Here is a 22,121-nt window from a genome sequence, read left to right on the forward strand (position 1 = left end):
GTTCGTCCTTCGTATTGTTAGTTGCTTTTTCGCATTGTCAATTCTTCACATTGTTCATTGTTCCTTTTTCGTATTCTTTGCTGGTTCCTTCTACACGTGTGTGTAGTTCTCTAGTGTAGTTTTTACGGATTCATCGTGGTTTGTGTTGCAATCCACTTCTCATTGTCACGCTAGATGCCCGGTCATTAGCATTGCTTTCGGCCTTATCCCTCCGGGCGACGCGTTGTCCGCCGGCGTTGGTCAATTGTCTCTCCGGACAACGTGGTATCCCCCGTCGTTGGCCAATTGTCTCTCCAGACGATAGTGTCCCCTGTCGTTGGTTGTTTATCTCTCCGGGCAACGTGTTGTCCACCGTCGTTGGGCAATTGTCTCTCTGAACGACGTGTTGTCCCCATCGTTGGCCAGTTGTCGCTCCACACGACGGTGTGCCCCGTCATTGGTTGGTTATCCCTCCAGGCGACGTGCTGTCCGTCGTCATTGGTTGATTGTCTCTCTAAACGACGGTGTCCCCCGTCATTGGTTGGTTATCTCTTTAGGCGACGTGTTGTTCGTCGTCGGTCTTGTCTCTTTAGGCGATGTGGTGTCCCCCGTCGTTGGTTGGTTATCTCTTCAAGCGACATGCTGCCCGTCGTCGGCCTTGTCTCTTTAGACGGCGCAGTGTCCCCCGTTGTTGGTTTGTTCTTCTCCGGGTGACGTGGTGTCCCCTGTCGTTGGTTGGTTCCGATCACCTTCTGGTGGTTCTTCTTCTATTGGCGTTGTGCTACTCAGTTGATGTCTCTGCTAGTGCTACTTCACCGTTGTTCGCAGTGGGCGCCTTAGGCGTGCTTATTTTGTTGGAGGCTCATTGTTGTCCCTGCCGAGACGTCTCTGTTCGATTGTTGGTGTGCAGATTTGTTAGTCGTGCTAGGGGGGAGGAGGGCTGTTGTGATCGCTCTCGTCGTCGTCGTGCTCGGGGGGAGGGGAGCTGTTCTTTTCTGATGGCCGTTGATCTCGCTGCTACACTCATTGTGGTCGTTACTATTTTTATTATGCTTTTCATTATGTATTCACCACACTAGCTGTGTTGTACCAAGCTGGCTGTATGTATGAGATTATTATGTTTTTTCTTTGTAACAAGCTGGAGTTCTATATATATACACTCCAGCTTGAGGGGGAGTGTTGAAGAGTATTAGAGGGTATTTTAGTCATTAAATGTATGTTGAGATTTTCGCCATGACATGTATGTTGAGGGGTATTGTAGTCTTTGTACCGTGTTTTGCCCTAGTTTGGGCATATATACACATCATATTGCATGGGAGCTCCCTAGTGGAGACTCTCCATCCTATCTCCTCGTCCTCTTCTTCCTCTCTTCTAACCCTAACCTCATTTCTAACAATAAGCCTATATAAGCAGTTATTCAGTATATCAGCAATACGTCGCGTTCAGAACCATCTTTGAAGTGAATGAATTTGAAGGAACAAATAAGGAAATGATAAAACTTTTTCTGAAACTATTTCATAAACAGGTCTTTCTCTCCACACAAATCATGAGTTTTTCTCCATTCCTCTCGCATATCGCTGTAACGCCCTTAATGATAGGTTTTGAAAAATACTTTTCATGTCATTCCCAGCCACTTCACCTACTTCATTGCCCCCAACCGTTTTTCCATACCTTTATTGAAACAGAATGGTATAATGTTACTTCATCGATTGATTATTCCTCTCCATTCACATCTCCTCCTCCAATTTTGGCCTCGATTAGTTCAAAATATTGAATGGCCAAGTAGTTGAAAAGCCTCGACTCAATTGTTTTTCAAGAATGTTGATCCGGGTATGGAAGCCATGTATATAGGGGGGAACTTCAAAGAAAGGCATGCGGTTCTTTGCACCCAGTTTTATTGCAGCCCTTATATTTCAATTCATCCGCTTCTTGTTTGAATAATTGGATGTTGAACCCAGCAATAACAACTGGTTTTGACTTGAAGATTTTGATGACAGAGGGGGTGGAGGTTGGTAGGGGACAACTTTAAGATCAGATGAGGTTGGAGATTTGGGATGGAGGACTGAAGTTGTGAAGGCAGAAAGTGAAGGTACTTTTACATCCAAAAATACGATAAAGGGTTTTCACCAATGGAAAAGGTTGGCCCACGAGAGCAATCACTTGAGTAGAGAAACCCTTGTGGAGGAAGCAGAAGCATTTGGATGATCTGATCCACCAAGTCACTGATCTAAACATTGAAAACAATAAGAAATTGAAGCAAGTTATGTCTCTATGTCGAACTTTCTGCTGATTAAAAGCTCATCATTCAGTTGCACCTCAAGCTAACTAATTTCACCCAAAAATGTACCCCATCAATCAACTTTCTTGAATCGAGCAAGACTGCAAGAGTATTTTTATCGGTGCAAGGGTGGCATTAATGTATATAGGGGGGAGTTTTTTGGCAGGATAGTCTGCTAAGTTGCCAGCATACAATCCAAGCAAGACTATTCAAGAAATTATAAAGCTTCCTAGCCAAGAGAACAAAAGAATACCAGAAATTTCCTCAACTGGCAACTATATACCATCAAATTCTAGAATAATCACCTTGTCCGGATCTTGTAGTTCTTTGAAAGCTTTGTTCAATATGATGAATGCTTGGTGTGCCTGAGGGTGAGAGCATTTGTCTGGGTGCACCATAAGAGATAGCTTCCAGTACCTGAAGAAATGAGAAAATATAGAAACTATCGTCACAAAATGAGGTGTATATGGTAATTGAGACAATTCAAGCACTCCAAACGAATCTCCAAGAATTTAAACTTTGGTAATAGCAAAATCATTGAGCCAATTATTCGCCAGAAAAAATGAAAGAAAGAATAAATCATCGATCCAACCAATCAGAAAGAAAAATAAACCAACTTATATTTTTTATTAAAAAATAAAAAAAATATCACTTTCATAAAAATTAACAAAAAACAAGGCATAAACAGGTTTAGCCATGCTAGTTATACATAAATTTATGGTTTTTTTTGGGGGGAAATGACATAAAATTTATGTTGTATTTTCTTACTATTTGTATTTTTGTTTTAAATTTTTAATAAAATGTTAAAAGTAATTTTTTAAAATACATATATATATACTAGTAAAAAAACCCGTGCGATGCACGAGCCGACAAAGAACTGTACAGACCACATCATAGGTTGATCCAAACCGTCCATGTAATGGAACACAACAGAAATAGGTTGTGCCCGTCAAAACATTTCCATAGGTTGATCCTAGCACTCCAATCTATAGAGGTTTCCATAATATGTTGTTCCTCTTAAGGTGGCCGGAATTCGTCAATATTTTGAAAGACGTCCTGAATCCGTAGTATTATGTAATATGTTCACAAAAATCCGTAGTATTATGTAACATATGTACTCAATCCGTAATTTTGCAAAGAAAAAACGTCACTATTGTCCACTTTTTTTATTACAAAAGCATAAAAGAGGGGGGTAGGGTTGAAATTATGTGGCTTTAATGGGTGCCTTTGTTAAAAAGCATAAAGGAGGGGGTAGGATTGAAAATATGTGGGTTGACTGGGTGCCTTTGTTAAAAAAAGTCAAAAAAAGTTATGTGTAATTCTATTAGAATTTTGGGAGAAATTCAAATAATTCTCTCCTTCTCTTCTGCTATATATATATATATATATATATATATATAGAGAGAGAGAGAGAGAGAGAGAGAAGTTATCTACACACTAGCTTAAAATACAGTGGATGGCATATTGTTTGGGTGATCCAAACCATTCATTGATTGGCCCTCACATAGATAGAGTGTCCACAAAAAATCAGCTCCATAGGATCATCCCAACCCTACGATTAGTGGAGGTAAAATGGACGTGTATAAAACCTTCACAAATTTGTCCATGTTTTGCCTCCACGGTTCGAAGGGTTAGGATGATCCTATGAAGCTGATTTTTTGGGCACACCCTATCTATGTGAGGGCCCATCAAATGAATGCTTTGGATCACCTAAACAATATGCCATCCACTGTATTTTAAGCTAGTGTGTAGATAACTTATCTACACTTGTGTGTAGAAACCGTTTTCTCATATATATATATATATATATATATATGGAAAAGTGATTGTACTCAGCCAAGTAGATAAGCTTATCTACCCGGTCGGGCAAAAAACAGTGGGGCCCACATTGTTTTGGTGATCCAAACCATTCATTTGAAAGGCCCTTACCTAGATGGGTGTCCACAAAAAATCAGATCTATAGGATCTTCCTAACCCATCCAAATGTGGAGGGAAAATGGCCAAATTTGTGCACAAACAGTGTCTGTCCGTTTTCCCCAACTTTTCCCTCAACATTTGGATGGGTTAGGGTGATCCTATGGATCTGATTTTTTTGTGGACACCCTATCTAGGTAAGGGCCTTTCAAATGAATGGTTTGGTTTTTTGCCCGACCGAGTAGATAAGCTTATCTACTCGACCAAGTACAATCACTTTTCCGATATATATATATATATATATATATATATATATATATATATATATATATATATATATATATATAAGAATAGAGTTCCTAAGGTGTCACCTCATATAGCTTATATGAGGTGGCGCTCACAAAACATAAGGGGCCCACATTTTTGGGGTGATCGAAACTACTCATTTGAAAGGCCCTTAGATGGATATGGTGCCTACAAAAAATCAGGTCCATAGGATCATCCTAACCCTTCCATTTATGGAGGTTAAAAATGGGCAGATTTATGGAGGTTTATACCCATCCATTTCAACTTCCACAAATGGAAGGGTTAGGATGATCCTATGAAGTTGATTTTTTGGGCACACCCTATCTATGTGAGGGCCTATCATATGAATGCTTTGGATCATCCAAACAAAGTGGGCCCCTTATGTTTTTAAGTGCCACCTCATATAAGCTATATGAGGTGACACCTTAGGAACTCTCTCTCTCTCTCTCTCTCTCTCTCTCTCTCTCTATATATATATATATATATATATATATATATATATATATATATATATATATATATATATATAAAGGGTTTCTGCGCTCGAGTGCAGAAACAAGGGTGGGCCCTCAATGTTGGGGGGATCCAAAGCATTCATTTGGAAGGCCCTTTCATGGATAGGGTGTCCACCAAAAATCAGCTCCATTGGATCATCTTAGGGTGTCCATTTGTGGACACCCTCTGATGATCCAATGAAGCTGATTTTTGGTACACACCCAATCCATTATGGGGCCTTTCAAATGAATGCTTAGGATCACCCCAACAATGTGGTCCCACCCTTGTTTCCTGCATTCGAGCGCAGATAGCTAGCAAATAAGCTATCTGCGCTCGAGAGCAGGAACCCTTTACTCATATATATATATATATATATATATAGAGGAAAGTGTTTCTACTCGGTCCCCTAGATAAGCTTATCTACTCCTCCCTTTAAAAAAATACAGTGGGCCCACGCTGTTTGGATGATCCAAAGCATTCATTTGATAGGTCTTAACATAGATAGGGTGTGCCCAAAAAATCAGCACCAAAGGGTCATCCTAGCCCTTCGTTTTGTTGGGCACACCGTGTCCAAAATGGACGCATATAAACGTGGACGTTTATATGTGTCCATTCTGGGCACCACAAGGCACTACAAAACGAAGGGCTAGGATGACCTTTTGGTGCTGATTTTTTGGGCACACCCTATCTATGTTAAGACCTATCAAATGAATGCTTTGGATCATCCAAACAGCGTGGGCCCACTGTATTTTTTTAAAGGGAGGAGTAGATAAGCTTATCTAGGGGACCGAGTAGAAACACTTTCCTCATATATATATATATATATATATATATATATATATATATATATATATATATATACATATATATATATATATGTATATATATATATATATGTATATACATATATATATACATATATATATATATGTATATATATATATATATATATAGAGAGAGAGAGAGAGAGAGAGAGAAAACGGTTTCTACTCACATGTGTAGATAAGTTATCTGCACACTAGCTTAAAAAACAGTGGAGGGCATATTGTTTGGGTGATCCAAACCATCCATTTGATTGGCCCTCACATAGATAGGGTGTCCACAAAAAATCAGCTCCATAGGATCATCCCAACCCTACTATTTGTGGAGGTAAAATGGACGTGTATAAACCTTCACAAATTTCTCCATTTTTTGCCTCCACGGTTCGAAGGGTTAGGATGATCCTATGGAGCTGATTTTTTGTGGACACCCTATCTATGTGAGGGCCAATCAAATGAATGGTTTGGATCACCCAAACATTGTGGGCCTCCACTGTATTTTAAGCTAGTGTGTAGATAACTTATCTACAAGTGTGTAGGAACCGTTCTCTCATATATATATATATATATATATATATATTCTCTGCCAATTAGTGTATTATGTGGTATATTATACTAGTATGCGTTACATAATTAATATTTATATGAATTATGTGTATTGTGGTGTGTATGAATTATCAGACAGGCCGGGGTTGCAACCTTTACATCAAATTTAGAGCAACGTATATTCTTCATTAAAGATATAATAGTCGGGAAAAAAATTGTAATCCATAGAGTACTAGCCCATCCAATTCCCTTGGTGGAAAGCAAGGGACCCACCCCTGAAATGATGGACTTGTCTTTCTTTTATGTGGGTCCCCTGGTTTCGGTGAATGGGAAAGGGTAGACTAGTTCTCCATGGAGGACCAGACCGGAACTGCAAACAATTATCAATGTTAGTAAATTAATACGACAATCCAAAGAGGGAAAAGGTCATATTGAAAAATATCAACCCCACCAACTCACCTTTTCTTAACATTATCCACAGACATTTTATGGTTCACTCCAAGCACATCGTAAGGGTTATCAACCTCAACTCCCATAATTCGTGTCACCTGATCAAATATAAATCGGCAAGTGGGTAAGAAATAAAGCAACCTTTTGCAACCAATAAGTGGCATTCAAGACAGAATTGGACAAGACACATAATACATTGAAAAATACATACCAAGTACAAAGCATCTGCAGTAGTTTTCAGCGTACATGGTACAGCTTATGAACATATAAGAACTTGAAAAGTTGAGATTTATATAAAAGGGAAAAGGTTTCTGAGGTATCACGCAGCCTGAGCAGCCCTCTATATATGCCATCTCCCGTGTTGTTTGACGCATCCAACTTGTTCATTCTATAGGACGTAACATAGGTAGGGTGTCCCTAAGAAATCATCTCCATAGGATCATCGTATCTGTTGATTTGTGGAGTTTTAGAATGGAAGCTAGAAAGTGGGCTTCTACAGATCGAGTGGTTAGGATGATTGTATGGAGATGGTTTGTTAGGAACACCCTATCTATGTGAGGTTCTATGGAATGAATGGGTTGGACGGGTCAAACAACATGGAGATGGTGTGTTTATAGTGGGTTGCTCAGGCTGAGCTATAGCTCAGAAACCTCGCCCCCATATAAATCCCTAACAAGAACCACAACTGAGTACCCAGTATAAAATAAAAAAGGCACTTTTCATTACCACAGTCCATGTAGCACTCAACAAGTGAGTAGTTGTTTAGTTCAATTATTATTACGATCCAATAGTTGCAATTAGAATTTAGAACATGAAGAATTCAAGAAACATCGAAGAAACATCAATAAAACCAAAAGAGTGCTGATAGGGGAACCGAGAGTGGAACCGAAAATCCCCCCATATCACATGGCATAGCAGGCGTAGTTTTACCATTTTAGGAAAACAAAAGGCCAAAAACAGGGAAAATATCGCTAACGTGAAAAAAGGCTATTTGTTCGGTTCCACTCTCGGTTACCATATCATTATTCAAAACGAAATGATGGGAACAACAACTCTCCCTTCTATCACATTAATAGAAAAGGAATGTAAACTGCAAAAAAAAAAGCATGTAACAACTCCATAAAGAAGTTAACTCTGATATATGTTGATCAAGGATGTATACTGGGTAGACTTTGATACCTCTTCAAAGCGCTCTGCCTCATTTGCTGATTCAGCTTCAGCAACCACAGCAGGTGGAGGAGGGCCAATAAATAAATCGCTCTCAGCATCCATCTCAGCTTCCCTGAAAATTAAATATTATTAAGAATAATAAACCCATTAAAGTCAAGTTGTCAACATATGTAAAAGACATCAACTTCCTGCACGGGAAAATATGGACAATGGAACAAAATATAGTCGAGTTTAAATGAGCTCAGTAAGAACTGATGGCTTTTGGCTGAAACAAATGAATTTCAGCCTGAGCCGAGGCCAAACAAGTGTGTGCAACAACCATATGGATTTTCAGGCATTGTTTCTGTTGTCTTGGAGTATTTCGGCCAAAGCATTCCAAAACATTAACTTGTTTCACACTTGTTGCAACTATTAACTCCTAAAATTGATTAAGTGGAAAAAGATGCCCCTTCTACGCAATTTTCCTCATTTCTTACTCGTCTACTTATTTGGTGGCCAAAATCAAAGGAGAAACACATTTTCCTCGAATTAGTCGCCAAAAAAAAAACATTAGGATTGGAGTATGGATTGACTAATTGGAGTCTTCAACAACAACACATTTTTTTGGCAAGTTGGAGTCAATAGAATGTATTAGCAAATTTTAAGTTCCATCTATGACAATACAATAGGTCGATGGAATTGGGACCACATTCATCGATCATAGACTTAAAAGATGATAAATATGTTGCTATTAAATTCAACAATATACTTCAAAAGCATATCCAAAAAAGGATATATTGAAAGTCTGTTGATAAATATGTTGCTATTAAATTCAACAATAAACTTCAAAAGTATATCCAAAAAAGGATATATTGAAAGTCTGTGGAACTATGATGCAACTAGTAGTAGCTCAATGGGTGATTATGGTAATTTAACTTCTTACAATTTTATTTTATTTTGTACTTGTTTTTATATTCCATTTTATTTTTTATCTTTTTGCTTTCTTAATAAAATGTGAGAGCAACATAATTGCACAAACTTCGGACCAGATCTAAGTTGTTGATTCCGTTCATTCGTTGTTTCATTTTGGTCAGTGGGACAGAACGTTTTGGTGTTTTGGCCATTTTGGGATTTCGTATCGGAGAAGAGGTTATGACCAGAGAATTTTTTTAATGTTAAAATTTTAAAAAAATCTAAAAAAAAAATTGCTAGAAAAATATAAGAAACCATTACATGATCCAAATTTAACAAAATAAAAATTTATTGCAATACATCAATAAAAGAAAGAAAATTAATAGGGTTGAGATGGGTTTGTATAGGGTTTAGATGAGTTTATAAAGGGTTTTCATGTTTGGGGAGGGAAAAAACAGAGAATATTATTCAAATGGCTATAAAACAGTCAAAACGGCTAAAAGATAAAGGCAAACGATAAGAAACCAAAAAAGAGTGCTTAAGAGGCGAAACTGTAATTTTTTTTTAAAAAAAATAGGTGTTTCAGCCGAAACAAGGACAAAACGGCTGAAATGGGACGAAACAGAACGAAATTCTGGCCAAAATGGAACAGAAGGTGTTTCTATTCTGTTTTTCAGACCAGAACGATATGGTCGACCGTTTCAGCCAAAACAAAACGAAATTGATAAGTTTGGACCAGATACATGCATCTACGGCCTGATTAGTGGTAAAATACTAATATATTATTACTTTATTCTACTATTTGTATGATTTCATTGTTTTCTTTTTTTATCATATTGCAAGAAAGATGTGGGCATATTATGCATTATTAAAAACCAGATTAATGGATCTATAGTATTGGATAATTGTACATGACAGTTGAGTAAACTTACAATTACAGTTACATTGATTGAACATTAACATAAGCTACAACCTACAAATAAAACAATGCTAATTTAATATGTCACTAGAAGATCAAAAGAAGCAACACCCAGAACAAAATACCTCAGTTCTGTCTCAGCTTCTGTTAGTTTAGCTGCCGCAGCCAATAACTCAGAAGATGGCATTTCAGGGCCAATAACTCTGCACAAGCAATTTAGCCACATACTTAAGCACATAAACTAGGAAATGAAATATCAAACCATGAAAAATTTTATAATCCAAGTTCATAGAGTGGCAGAGTCAATGTGTATGCTTTTTTTTTTGAAAAGTAATGTGCATGCTCAATCTAAACATGCGGAGATGTAATAGCCAAACCAACCTAATAAAGTGACAAGAGTCAATGTGTATGCTTTAATCTACCTCAAAAGTGTGCGAAATTTTAAAAAAAACTAAGTGCATCCAGGTGATGTTTAATTAGTCAGAATCTGACAATGAGGAGAATAACATTAATTTTGGGACAAAATTTATTACCAAAGAATGCATGTGGTTTACGGGTGATTGCATGCATCCATAAGGATTAGTCCCACCCAAAATGCGGTGGGGATACCCTATGTCATCAAAAAAAAAGTCTATCACCAAAGACGGATCCTCAATTTGTTCCTCATGATACAATACTACCACCACGACAACAGAAAACCCAAAATATAACCTGAGACAAAACCAATATGTGTAGGCTTGGTCATTTACGTTAAAGGACTCATCTCAGGACAAAATGTATGTTGCCCCAGAAACACATGCAATACTGCAGTTGCATAAAAAGAAAATTCAAACCCTAAATCCATCTCTTCCCAGTTTCTCTTGAAGGAAAATGGAGGAATGGGGTTGTTTTTCATATTTTTGAAGTCCCTAGCAAAACTGGAAATCAAAAACTAGGATTGGGCCTCATTTAGCAGATTAAATCGAGGAGTGATTCTGCCACGGTTTCATGAGGTGCTGATTTTTTTCCCTACTTTTCACATGCTTTTTATCAACCAAAGCATGCGTGTTCTTTTAAGAGAATAGTGATGGTGTGGTATGCATCATTTTGTATTATTTTTTCCTACTTCTTCCCAAAAATCCGATTGTACCCTATAAAACCAATTTCATTTCTAACTACAGAATAGAGATGGTGCGATATGCATCTTTTTCGTATTATTTCTTGCTACTCCCCGAAAATCTGACAGTGCCCCTATAAATCCAATTTCAATTCTAACTACCAATTAATCCATAACATGTCTAGGTCTAAGAGCCAACACTTTTCGTACTATGTCTAATATTTATGATTAAGAGAGCCAGGATTTGATGTGGGGGAACATGGAGCATTGGGGGTGTTGAACTCGGAAAACCCAAAAGACTAGAATAGTGACAGCATAGCCTTGTATTTTTTCTAATAAATTCCAAAGAGAATATTTTTATTAAATATTATGGTTGTTACAGGCTATATCACATATGAAATGCTTTATCATGTAAAACCTTTCCATGTGAGGTGAAGATCGCAAAAGTATGGTGAATTAAAATTCATGGCATAAATTCAAAGAAAAGATAAAATCTAACTCAAAACCTATTGTGAATTAAAATTCATGGTATAAAATTTAATACACAAATAGGAAAAAAAATAACTTGATGCTCAAAGTGACCACCAGGAAATGTTCTATCCCAATAAGTATGTCAATCCAAAAGTTATTTCTCAAGGTATCTAGAACAGCTATATCAATGAACAATCACTGGAGAGCAATAAAACAAAAGCAAACCAGGAAGTAAGAAACAAAAAATGCCCAGCCGATAAGGCACAGATTATTGAATTTCAAAACGTAGTTCACACTTCACACTCAGGAGACAAGATAAAAGTAATTGAGAAGTGCACCTTCTTTTACAAGAGGCAGGAACCTCATCTTCCACACGAGAGTTTGGTAACTGCCCACCATCAGCCTCGCCTACAGTTTTGCATTCTAGATCTGAAGGAAAAGACTCCTTCCTAGTCGGTGATCCGGGAGCAGAAATCTGACGTTCTCTAGGCCTTGGATTTGAGTTGAGTAAAGACCCAACTACCTCCAAAGTAGGACCAGCTGCTGAGGGCAGTAAGAAAACTCCAGTGTCACTTTCTGTAAGGTTTAAGGCCATGAAAAGTTTCTTCAGAAGTCTCGTCAATGTTTTGTTAGATATTTCCCTCGTATCGACAGCCTGCCCATCATCAATCATTTGCAAAAGCTACAGCAACAAAGAAAAAACATTGCATAAACAAAACATTGTATTAATATGAAAAACCGCGAAAATTGTGGTTGTAAGAAAAGCACATTGCATAGTTAAAAAGGGAAATAATATCATCACAACCATGTTCACAAACCCAGCTTGTCTTTTCTTTTTTAATTGGCTTGTGAGATCTTTTTGGGAAATGTAATAACCTTTTGACAGCTCTTTAAATACTAAAAGACAGGATGGAAAATATCAAAACATGGTTTGTGCTGATATCATTTCCCTTAAAAAAATATATAAACAATCTCAATTCATCATGCAGTTCTAATACTAACATAATCAAAAGTTACCTGTTTCAAATCGCCTACAACATCAGGAAATCTTTCCAACATGTACCGAACAATGCTCTCCGGTTTAGGGGACTCCGGCTCCGAATCACTATCTGAGGATGCCTTTTTAGTCTTCCTTTGTGTTCTTCGTCTGTGCTCTCGCTCCCGCCTCCTTTTCTCCTTTTTATCTCTTCTTGATTTACTCTTTCTAGATTTTTCGGCACTCTCATTCTCCCTCCTAGACCTATGAACACTCTTACGTCTATGTTCCCGGTGACGGCTACTTGATCGCCTTTCCGGGCTTTCGCTGTCTGAGCTCGAGGAGTATGTGCTGCTAGTACTTGTGTCCAAGCGCTTCTTGGGCCTACTACTTTTACTGTTAGATTCTCCGCCCATTTTGAAACCTGCAACCACAACATGAGAACCAAGCACTAAAAGAAACTAAGGAAGAGACGATAAGAAAATAATGAGTCAAGAGCATTTGGATGTAGTAAACCTAACCAAAATTTCTAACTTAGGATTTGGGAACAGTGCAAAAATTTAGGAATGATACAGGGTAATTTCGAGATAAAAATTAAAAAAAAAACAAAATATTAAGGAGACTAGCAGCACTGTTTTTGCCACGCATTCACACAGTAATTTTGGTATTTCCCGGTTTCCACCCATCTATGGAGCTCTGTAGCTTTGATTATGGACAAAATTGTCTATTTAAATAGGATACACTCTAAGAACTAATTAGGGTTTTGAAGATCCGATAAGCTAGGGTTTTAAACAGAGGAAATTCCCAAAAAGAAAATGTTGTAGAATTTGGTACCCGTAAGAGAAACAGTGTTTTCCTCAGACTTCACTCTGAATAAAGATAGGGTAGAGAATTGTGGATTTAAATGCCGTCAACAGTCCGGTTCGGTGAAACCCTCCCTCAACAATTCACCTAAGTACTCATAATCGATAACCATGATGCATATAGTTAAGGTCCTGTTCGTTTCAGATTGTGATAACTGATGGTGAAGGCCCCAATCGATTATTAGTACTCTCCTTCCTTGGATTGGGACTGGGACACATACATCAAAGATTCAGCACGCAAATTGAATGAGATAGAAAAATGATTTTCAATTAGTAATTAAGGTTACACAAAATTGGAGCTAAAAATGGACGTAGTGTTTTAATCTGAAAAGTACTCTGTCGCTGCTGAGGCCGTTCTGGTAAGGTCAAGGATGAAAATTGGTTGGTACCGATTTCCAGGTGGGCCCCCACGAAACACCCTAATAAAGGGGTATGTATAGTAGAGAATAGAGATCCACGGGACATACCAATGTATTAGAGTGGGGAGATGTCAAGGTGGCAAACGGGACGTGCCGGCCTGCGGCCCGGCAAGGCAAGGCACGGCACGCCACGGGCCGTGCAGCACGACACATACAGCTACAGTGACGCGTGCCGTACCGGCAAGGCACGAAACCGCGGGCCGTGCCGGGCTTGGTTGGCCGGCACGGCGACCCGGCCCGCGAGCCCGGCTCCCCCTTTATAAAATGTTTTTTTTTTTAACCTGAAAATACCCCCCAAAAGTTGTTTCAAACGGCTAGTTTGGGGGGTATTTTAGTCCAAAACATATATTTTCATAAAATCCTGAAAATACGATCCAGGGTATTTTCGGGCCGGGTTTTACCCGACAAAACCCGACCCAAGTTGCACCCCTAATATTTACCATCCCATATCCCGTTTTATGGGTACGGCCAAAAAAATGTAATGTCAAATATTTGAAATGCCATAAATACCAATGTAAAGACAAAGGAAAAAAATTGCTTAAAAAATGTGAAGGGGGCATTAAAAATAAATTACCTGGCAAAAATGAAAGTAAAATGCATGTTGAAAATTTACAAATTTATGCCCCTCCCCCCCCCCCCCCCCCCCCCCAACAACTCTTTTTGGGGGTATTTTGGGAAGTTAAAAGCTTTTTACCAAATTACCCCCCCAACAACTAGTTTTGCGGGGTATTTTGGATTTTCATTGTTTAAATCTTTTACCTTCCCTAAATACCCTCCCCAACAACTCTTTTTGTGGATATTTAAGTCATTTCATGTCTTTTACCAAATTAACACCCCCCCCAACTAGTTTTGGGGGGTATTTTGGATTTTTATTGTTTAAATCTTTTACCTTCCCTAAATACCCTCCCCAACAACTCTCTTTTGTGCATATTTAAGTCATTTCATGTCTTTTACCAAATTACCCCCCCCCCAACAACTAGTTTTGGGGGGGTATTTTGGGAAGTCAAAAAATAACCCACCCAATCCTATAAATACAACTTTCCACCCCCTTCATTTCTCACCAAAGCTCACTCTCTCTCTATTATCTAAACTCTCCAATTAACTTCTCTCTCTCTAATCAAGTTCTCCCTCTCTCTCTCCCAATCAACTTCTCCCTCTCTCTCTTCAATCTACTTCTCTCTCTAGTTAGTAGCACTAACTACTCATCAAGAGGGCGGCGATTGGAGATTAACAGAGGGCGGCGATTGGCGATCAACAAGAGGGCGAGATTTTGCTCAAATAGATTGAGGTTGGTACCCATTTAAATATTTAATTGTAATTCTCCTTTCACTAATTTTTTTTAAACATCTCTTAATGGCCGATTCGAAAGAAGTTTTCTACCCCAACATTGGCCATGACAACAACCAAGTCATGGGCAATGATGAGTTAATGGAAGCTTGTTCTGGAAGTCAGTGGAGTGAAGACGAGGTTGAATTTGAAGTCCAAAATGAACCCAACCTTAGTGCTAGTGGGAGCCAAGCTCCTTCTCGCTCTAAAGTTAAAAGGGGTAGAACTTCAACTGTTTGGTCTACCTTCACTCGTGAAGAGATAAGACGTCCCGATGGGAAAGTAGAAGTTAGGGCAACTTGTAAACATTGTAAAAGGGATCTTAGTTTCGAGTGGAACGGGCCACTTAAAAAGGCATGCCGACGCTTGTAGTAAAAAGCATGGCCCGTTAGACCCTAAGCAAACCCAACTAAGTCGCACGTCTAGTTCAATAGGAACATTTTCCTACTCTCATGATAATAATAGAAGAGAATTAGCCGCATACGTCATACACTCCGAACAACCATTTGTTTTTGGAGAAGATAAACGTTTTAAAAAATTTGCTAAACAAGCTTTAAATCCTGCTTTTAAAGGGTACCTAGAAACACTCTAAAATCATACAGTTGTAAACTTTTTAATGAACGTAAACAACAACTGATTTCATATTTTGAAGGATTTAATGGGAAAATTACACTTCCGATATTTGGAGTACCAAAAAGGATTATTCATATATTTGTGTAACCGCACTCTATATCAACTCTAATTGGCTTTTAGAAAAAAGAATTATTAGCTTTGGTTTTATTGATTACCCATATACTGGAAATATTATATCAACACATATTTTAAATACTACTCGTGAATATAATATTACAAAAAAAATTTCTATGACTCTAGATAATGCTAGTAATAATACTTCCGCAATAGAGTTATTAAAAACTGAATTGAAACCTATTTTAAGTGGAAAAAATTTTCATATTAGATGTGCATGCCATATTTTAAATTTGGCTGTGCAAAATGGTTTAGCTCTTTTTGACCCACAAATAGAATATATTAAAAGTTATATTACGTTTATCAATTCTTCAATGTCTAGAAGACAAGAATTTGCAAAATTATGTAACAGCTATGGAAAAGAATTTTCTAAATTCAAATTAGATGTTAGACATAGGTGGAATTCAACTTATTTAATGTTGAAACATTGCCTCCCATATAGTATGTTTTTTCTTGTTATTGTTGTTTTATTTTCTTGTAATTTTGGTTGAGGCCCACCTCGGTCCCCTTCCTTTTTAATGAATTCATCTTGCCATTTCAAAAAAAAACATTGCCTCCCATATAAAAATTTAATTCAATCATTTGGTGATGAAAATATACCTCAACTCTCTGTTACACTATAGGTCTCCCAGATTGGAACACTTGTGAGTGTTTTATGAGTTTTCTTGAAGTTTTTTATACTGCAACTAATGTTTTTTCTGCTGTTTACAAACTAACCTCAAACATAATTATGAGTAACTTATATAACAGCACGCTTACTTTTAAGAAAAATAGAAATGAAAGACATGAACAAATAATTGAAGTCATGGAGGATAAATTTAAAAAATATTTTAATGAAATTCCACTTTTATATTCCTTCACTACAGTAATGGACCCTAGGTTTAAGTTACAAGGTTTAGAAGTCTTGTTAGAAGAGTGCAATAACAACATCGGTAATGATCCTGAAGATTCAGAGAATAGTATAAATGAAATTAAATCATTATTAATGTCTATGTATCATATATATGAGGTGGAACATGGACAAAGAAGACCCAGTTCTTCTACGAGCTCGGGGCCTAAAAATCATCCAATTTTTACTTTAAAAAGCCTAAAAAGAGCAAAACCTAGTAATGTTGGTGAAACATCTTGCAATGAGTTATCATTGTATTTGGAAAATGAACATTATATCAATCCCAACGAATGGGAAATTTTTAAAATTTTGCCTTGGTGGAAAGCAAATGAGAAAACATATCCAGTGCTATCCGTCATGGCACGTGATCTACTAACCCCCGGTGTCTACAGTAGCATCAGAATCCGCTTTTAGTGCAGGTAACAGGGTTTTAGAAGACAAAAGAATCAAAATGTCATAAAAAACATTGGAGGTATGTGTATGCTTGAAGGACTGGCTTGATGCAGATGCTAGGATACAAGGACTGGAAGGCTCAAGCTCATCATCTGAAGATTGCTGAAGACTTTTAATTTAGGAGTTATTGTAATTTTAAAGTTGTATTTATTTTTTCTCTTTTCTTTCCTTTAAAGGGTTAGAGGCAAGGTTCTATGTCCTCCTCAGCTCCTCTTTTCTTGTTATAATATTTGATATTAATAAAATTTACAGATGCCGTTCGGGTTCCTGGATAAATATTCCGGGCACAATCGATCTTTGTCTCTAAATTACTATTGTAAAGTAATTGTAAATGAAATTGACAAAAGGGGGATCAAAATTGTAAACAAAAATTGACAAAAGGGGACCAAGAAAATTGTTCACAAAATTTGAAAAAAAAAAAGTTATTTTTTTGAAAACAGAACATTTCTCGGAACTCCGTGGGAATCTACGGAATTCCGAGAACAATTCTCGGAACTCCGTGGGATCCCACGGGAGTTCCGAGAAATGTTTTAATTCAAAAACAAAACAAAAAAACACGGGCCGGCACGGCACGGCGTGCCTCGGGCAGTGCCTAGCCTCGAGGATTTCAGCCCGGCACGGCACGGCACGGCCCATGAACCCTTCCGTGCCGTGCCGTGCCCGGCCCGGCCCGCTGGCCTATCCGGGCCTCATTTGGTCGTGCCGTTCCGGCCCGGCACGGCCTGTTTGCCACCTTGAGGGAGATGGCATTTTGGGCCAATAATCGGTTGGGGCCCTCACCATCAGTTGTCACAATCTGAAACGAACAGGGCCTAAAAGAGCTTTGCAAGCTCAAAAAGATTATGCAACTATTCAATTCAATTGAAAGGGAGGTTTCCAAGTTATGAAATATGAAATAGAGCATAGAGACTTCATCTAACCTTTGAATGATAAAAAAAAAAAAAAAAGACAATAAAGTAATTAAAAGTAGTATTTCTAATCAAAATCAATGCAATCAATCCATTTTACACAATAATTAGAAATCTGCATTCCCAACATACCCAAAAAAAAAAAAAAAATTTCTCTACAAAACCCAACTTCTGTTTTCTGCTTACCTCTCAAGATCTTTTCAGCAGAGTAACGAAGCTCTCTCCTTCATAACAATCAGTCCTTGGCGTTGTTTGTAAAAAAAAAACACAATTGAATGAGAAGATTGGAGTTCAAAAAATTAAACCAAATATAATGTAATTAAGAAGAAGAGAGGAATAAAAGGAACCCAACAGAGGCAACAAGAAGAAAGATGTTATATACTGTTTGTGAAGAGATTGGATGGCTTTGAAGCCTTCTTTCACATTATCTCTATTTGGAAGCCTGCAAGTATATAAGCAGAGTTCAAAAACTCCAAGAACCCGTAAAAATCTGCAATATAATTACAAAAGATAAGAAAATCCAAACGAAAATCGATCAAATAGACAGAGAAAGGAGGGTTAGGTCTTTTTTTGATGCGTGGAGGGTTAGGTCTTTGGGCGCCTGAGAAAAAGAGAGGATAGGGTGTCCCAGTAATAAAAGGGGGCGAATATCTCTCTCTTAAACCGTTGGTGGGGCCAACGATTGATTTGTTTAAAGGGATTTTTGCCGATTAGTCCCTCCCTAGAAAAATAAACGCTAAAAACCTCCCTGAGAACTAGGTATTATTCAAAAAGTCCTGCTTTTAGAAAATTATTGGCGAAAATGTCCCTGAGCAAACAATGGCTGATTTTCTCTCTTAACTCTTTTCGAAATGACAAAACTGCCCCTTGACATATCTTGCCGTTACAGTTGTGATAACCGAAACCGAACCCGAATAAACGAATTTCAAAAAAAAAAAACTGAAACCGAACCGAAAAGGAAAAAAACCGAACCGAACCGACCAAACCAATTCGGTTCGGTTCTAACAAATACCCCTAGCCGTGCATGCACTTGCAGGCCAAAAATAGTGGGTCCCGCATTATTTGGGTGATCTCAATTGTTCATTTGTTGGGCCAAGATGTAGATAGGGTGTGCCCTAAATATCTTATCCACAATATGACCCTAACCATCCGATCCGTGGAAATTTTTGTACTACACCATCAATTTTAAAACTCCACAAATCGAAGGGTTACAAGCATCATATGGAGAAATATTTCTAAGCACACTTTATCTACTTCGCCCAAATAGTAAATGGTTTGGATCACCTAAAAATTGTGAGCCCCACTGTTTTTGGGGCTGCACGTGCATGCACGGCCGTCCACCATATAATTTCTCTACAATTTAATAGTGTAAGGAGTGACATTATCATAATAAGTGGGTGCGGACCCCAAAACTGAAGAAAAAAAATCCATGTTTTAATAGTGGTGTGCCCATAAAATCTTCTTTGGTCCTCATTACGGCCCACATTGTTTGGGTGATCTAAACCATTCATTTGTTGGGCCCCAATGTAGATAGGATGTGCCTATAAAATCTTCTCCGTTGGATGTTCCTAACCCTACGTTGGGGCAAAACTAATGAATGGTTTAGATCGCTCGAACAATGTGGGCCTCATTGTATTTCATATAATTTCTCATCTTTAGCTAGGATCTTAAATCTTTGGTAAAATTAAATTATATTTTTAAACAAAATCGATAAGGTATTAGGGAGAGTTTTGCCGGCTATTGGGAGAAAGTAATTGTGGTTATAAGAAAAGCACATTGCATAGTTAAAAAGGGAAATAATATCATCACAACCATGTTCACAAACCCAGCTTGTCTTTTCTTATTTAATTGGCTTGTGAGATCCTTTTGGGAAATGTAATAACCTTTTGACAGCTCTTTAAATACTCAAAAACAAGATGGAAAATATCAAAACATGGTTGTGCTAATATCATTTCCCTTAAAAACAAATATAAACAATCTCAATTCATGATGCAGTTCTAATACTAACCGTTAACTTGCCATCTTCTCCAAAAGCTTAAAGTGTTGGAAAAAGGCATTATTTATCTTTTGTACTTTAATACTCCCCGCACGTGTGGCCCACTTGGCAAACACGTGGCACATGTGGTCCCACTGTCCGACTTTGAGCCGACCATCGTATGTGGATTTTTGCTATCCGGACAGGTTTGAAGGCATTATTTATCTTTTATACTTTTATCACTAGGGAAAGGTGTGCGTACTCGGGCGAGTAGATAAGCTTATCTACTCGGTCGGGTTAAAAACAGTGGGGGCTCACATTTTTTGGGTGATCCAAACCATTCATTTGAAAGGCCCTTACCTAGATAGGGTGTCCACAAAAAATCAGCCCTATAGGATCATCCTAACCCATGCAACAGTGGAGGGAAAATGGGGAAAAATGGACAAACACAGCTTGTCCATGAATCTGCCCATTTTTCCCTCCACTGTTGGATGGGTTAGGATGATCCTATGGGGCTGATTTTTTGTGGACACCCTATCTAAGTAAGGGCCTTTCAAATGAATGGTTTGAATCACCCCAAAAATGTGGGCCCCCACTATTTTTAACCCGACCGAGTAGATAAGCTTATCTAGTCGACCGAGTACGCACACCTTTCCCTTATCACTAACATAATCAAAAGTAACCTGTTTCAAATCGCAGGAAATCTTTCCAACATGTACAGAACAACGCTCTCAGGTTTAGCGGACTCCGGCTCCGAATCACTACCTGAGGATGGCTTTTTAGTCTCCCTCCGTGTTCTTCGTCTGTGCTCTCGCTCCCGCCTCCTTTTCTCCTTTTTATCTCTTCTTGATTTACTCTTTCTAGATTTTTCGGCACTCTCATTCTCCCTCCTAGACCTATGAACACTCTTACGTCTATGTCTACTTGATCGCCTTTCCGGGCTTTCGCTGTCTGAGCTGGAGGAGTATGTGATGCTACTACTTGTGTCCAAGCGCTTCTTGTGCCTACTACTTTTACTGTTAGATTATCCGCCCATTTTGAAACCTGCAACCACAACATGAGAAACAAGCACTAAAAGAAACTTTGATTATTGGACAAAATTGTCTATTTAAATAGGATACACTCTAAGAACTAATTAGGGTTTTGAAGATCCGATAAGCTAGGGTTTTAAACAGAGGAAATTCCCAAAAAAAAAAAAAAAATTGTTGTAGAATTTGGTACCGGTAAGAGAAACAGTGCTTTCCTCAGGCTTTACTCTGAATAAAGATAGGGTAGAGAATTGCGGATTCGAATAGAGAGAGAGATCCCGACCTTGAAGCTGATTCCACCGGATTTGGGCTTTGCGCGAGAGATGTGAGGGAGAAAGAAAGACTTAAAAAGGGTGTCCCAGTAATAAAAAGGGGGTGAAAATCTCTCTCTCTCTCTCTCTCAGGCCGTTGGTGGGGCCAACGATTGATTTGTTTAAAATCTTGGAGCGGGTAGGTCCCACCCATACTTTCCTCTCGAGATTTTAATAGGGTGCAAGCTCGTACGGTGTTTTTCCCAAAATTGAATTGTACGGCCACACTGTAGGATGATCTGAACCGTCCATTTGACGGGTCACAGCATAAATAAAAAGTCATTTTCATAGGATGATCCTAGCCCTCCAATCTACGGAGAAACTGAATATTACGGAAACGCCTATAGGAATGATTTTTGGTGCACAAACTATTTTCACTGTGCCCCATCAATTGGACTGTTTTCAATTATCCTATGGTGTGGGCTCTAGGGTAGATTTTGAAAAATACTTGACAACACCGGCTTACACCATGTAAACTCTCTCTCTCTCTCTCTCTCTCTCTCTATAGCACGACCCCTTAGTGGGCCCAACGATGAACGGTTTAGATCTTTAAAGAATGTGGGCACTATAAAGAATGTGGGCCCTCCGTATATTCGCCATACAACATACTTATTGGAAAATTCATTGGGACCCTTATTCCAATATCAAAACCGTTCATCGGATGGGCACAATGTAAATAGGCCTTTCCAGAAAATCACCTCCATATGATGATCCAAACTCTCTGAAATGTAGAGGCTGATCGGAGGGCTTGGTTCATCCTAAGGAGTTGATTTTATCAGAAAGTCCTATTTACGTTGGGGCCCAACAAATGAATGATTTCGGATCTTCGAATCAAGTGGCCCCAAGTGATTTTTTTTTTAAATACACTTTTTGCAATTCCCATCTTCTTCAAA

General features: G+C 38.3%; 1 protein-coding gene across 2 annotated transcripts in view; it reads right to left on the reverse strand.

Annotated features, from left to right (window-relative positions):
• LOC143888292 (DNAJ heat shock N-terminal domain-containing protein) overlaps positions 1 to 21,257 on the reverse strand; it is a 36,621-nt gene extending 15,364 nt beyond the window's left edge. Inside the window, exons 1-9 of one of the 2 annotated variants that reach the window (XM_077392668.1) lie at positions 21,111 to 21,257; positions 20,655 to 20,933; positions 18,101 to 18,356; positions 12,351 to 12,733; positions 11,672 to 12,015; positions 9,892 to 9,969; positions 7,966 to 8,068; positions 6,796 to 6,884; positions 2,563 to 2,674 (exon numbers count right to left, since the gene is read on the reverse strand). In XM_077392668.1, the coding sequence (XP_077248783.1) occupies positions 2,563 to 2,674; positions 6,796 to 6,884; positions 7,966 to 8,068; positions 9,892 to 9,969; positions 11,672 to 12,015; positions 12,351 to 12,725 (1,101 nt within the window). In that variant the 5' untranslated portion in view covers positions 12,726 to 12,733; positions 18,101 to 18,356; positions 20,655 to 20,933; positions 21,111 to 21,257. Of the gene's footprint in view, positions 1 to 2,562; positions 2,675 to 6,795; positions 6,885 to 7,965; positions 8,069 to 9,891; positions 9,970 to 11,671; positions 12,016 to 12,350; positions 12,734 to 13,143; positions 13,239 to 13,279; positions 13,533 to 18,100; positions 18,357 to 20,654; positions 20,934 to 21,110 lie in introns of those variants that run through there. The other variant, XM_077392667.1, reaches the window with a different exon arrangement.
• Between the last annotated feature and the right edge of the window lie 864 nt (positions 21,258 to 22,121).

Source organism: Tasmannia lanceolata, unplaced genomic scaffold (assembly GCF_043159265.1).
Source record: "Tasmannia lanceolata isolate RefF3 unplaced genomic scaffold, GAP_Taslan_0.1 ptg000012l, whole genome shotgun sequence".
Taxonomy (NCBI): Eukaryota; Viridiplantae; Streptophyta; class Magnoliopsida; order Canellales; family Winteraceae; genus Tasmannia; species Tasmannia lanceolata.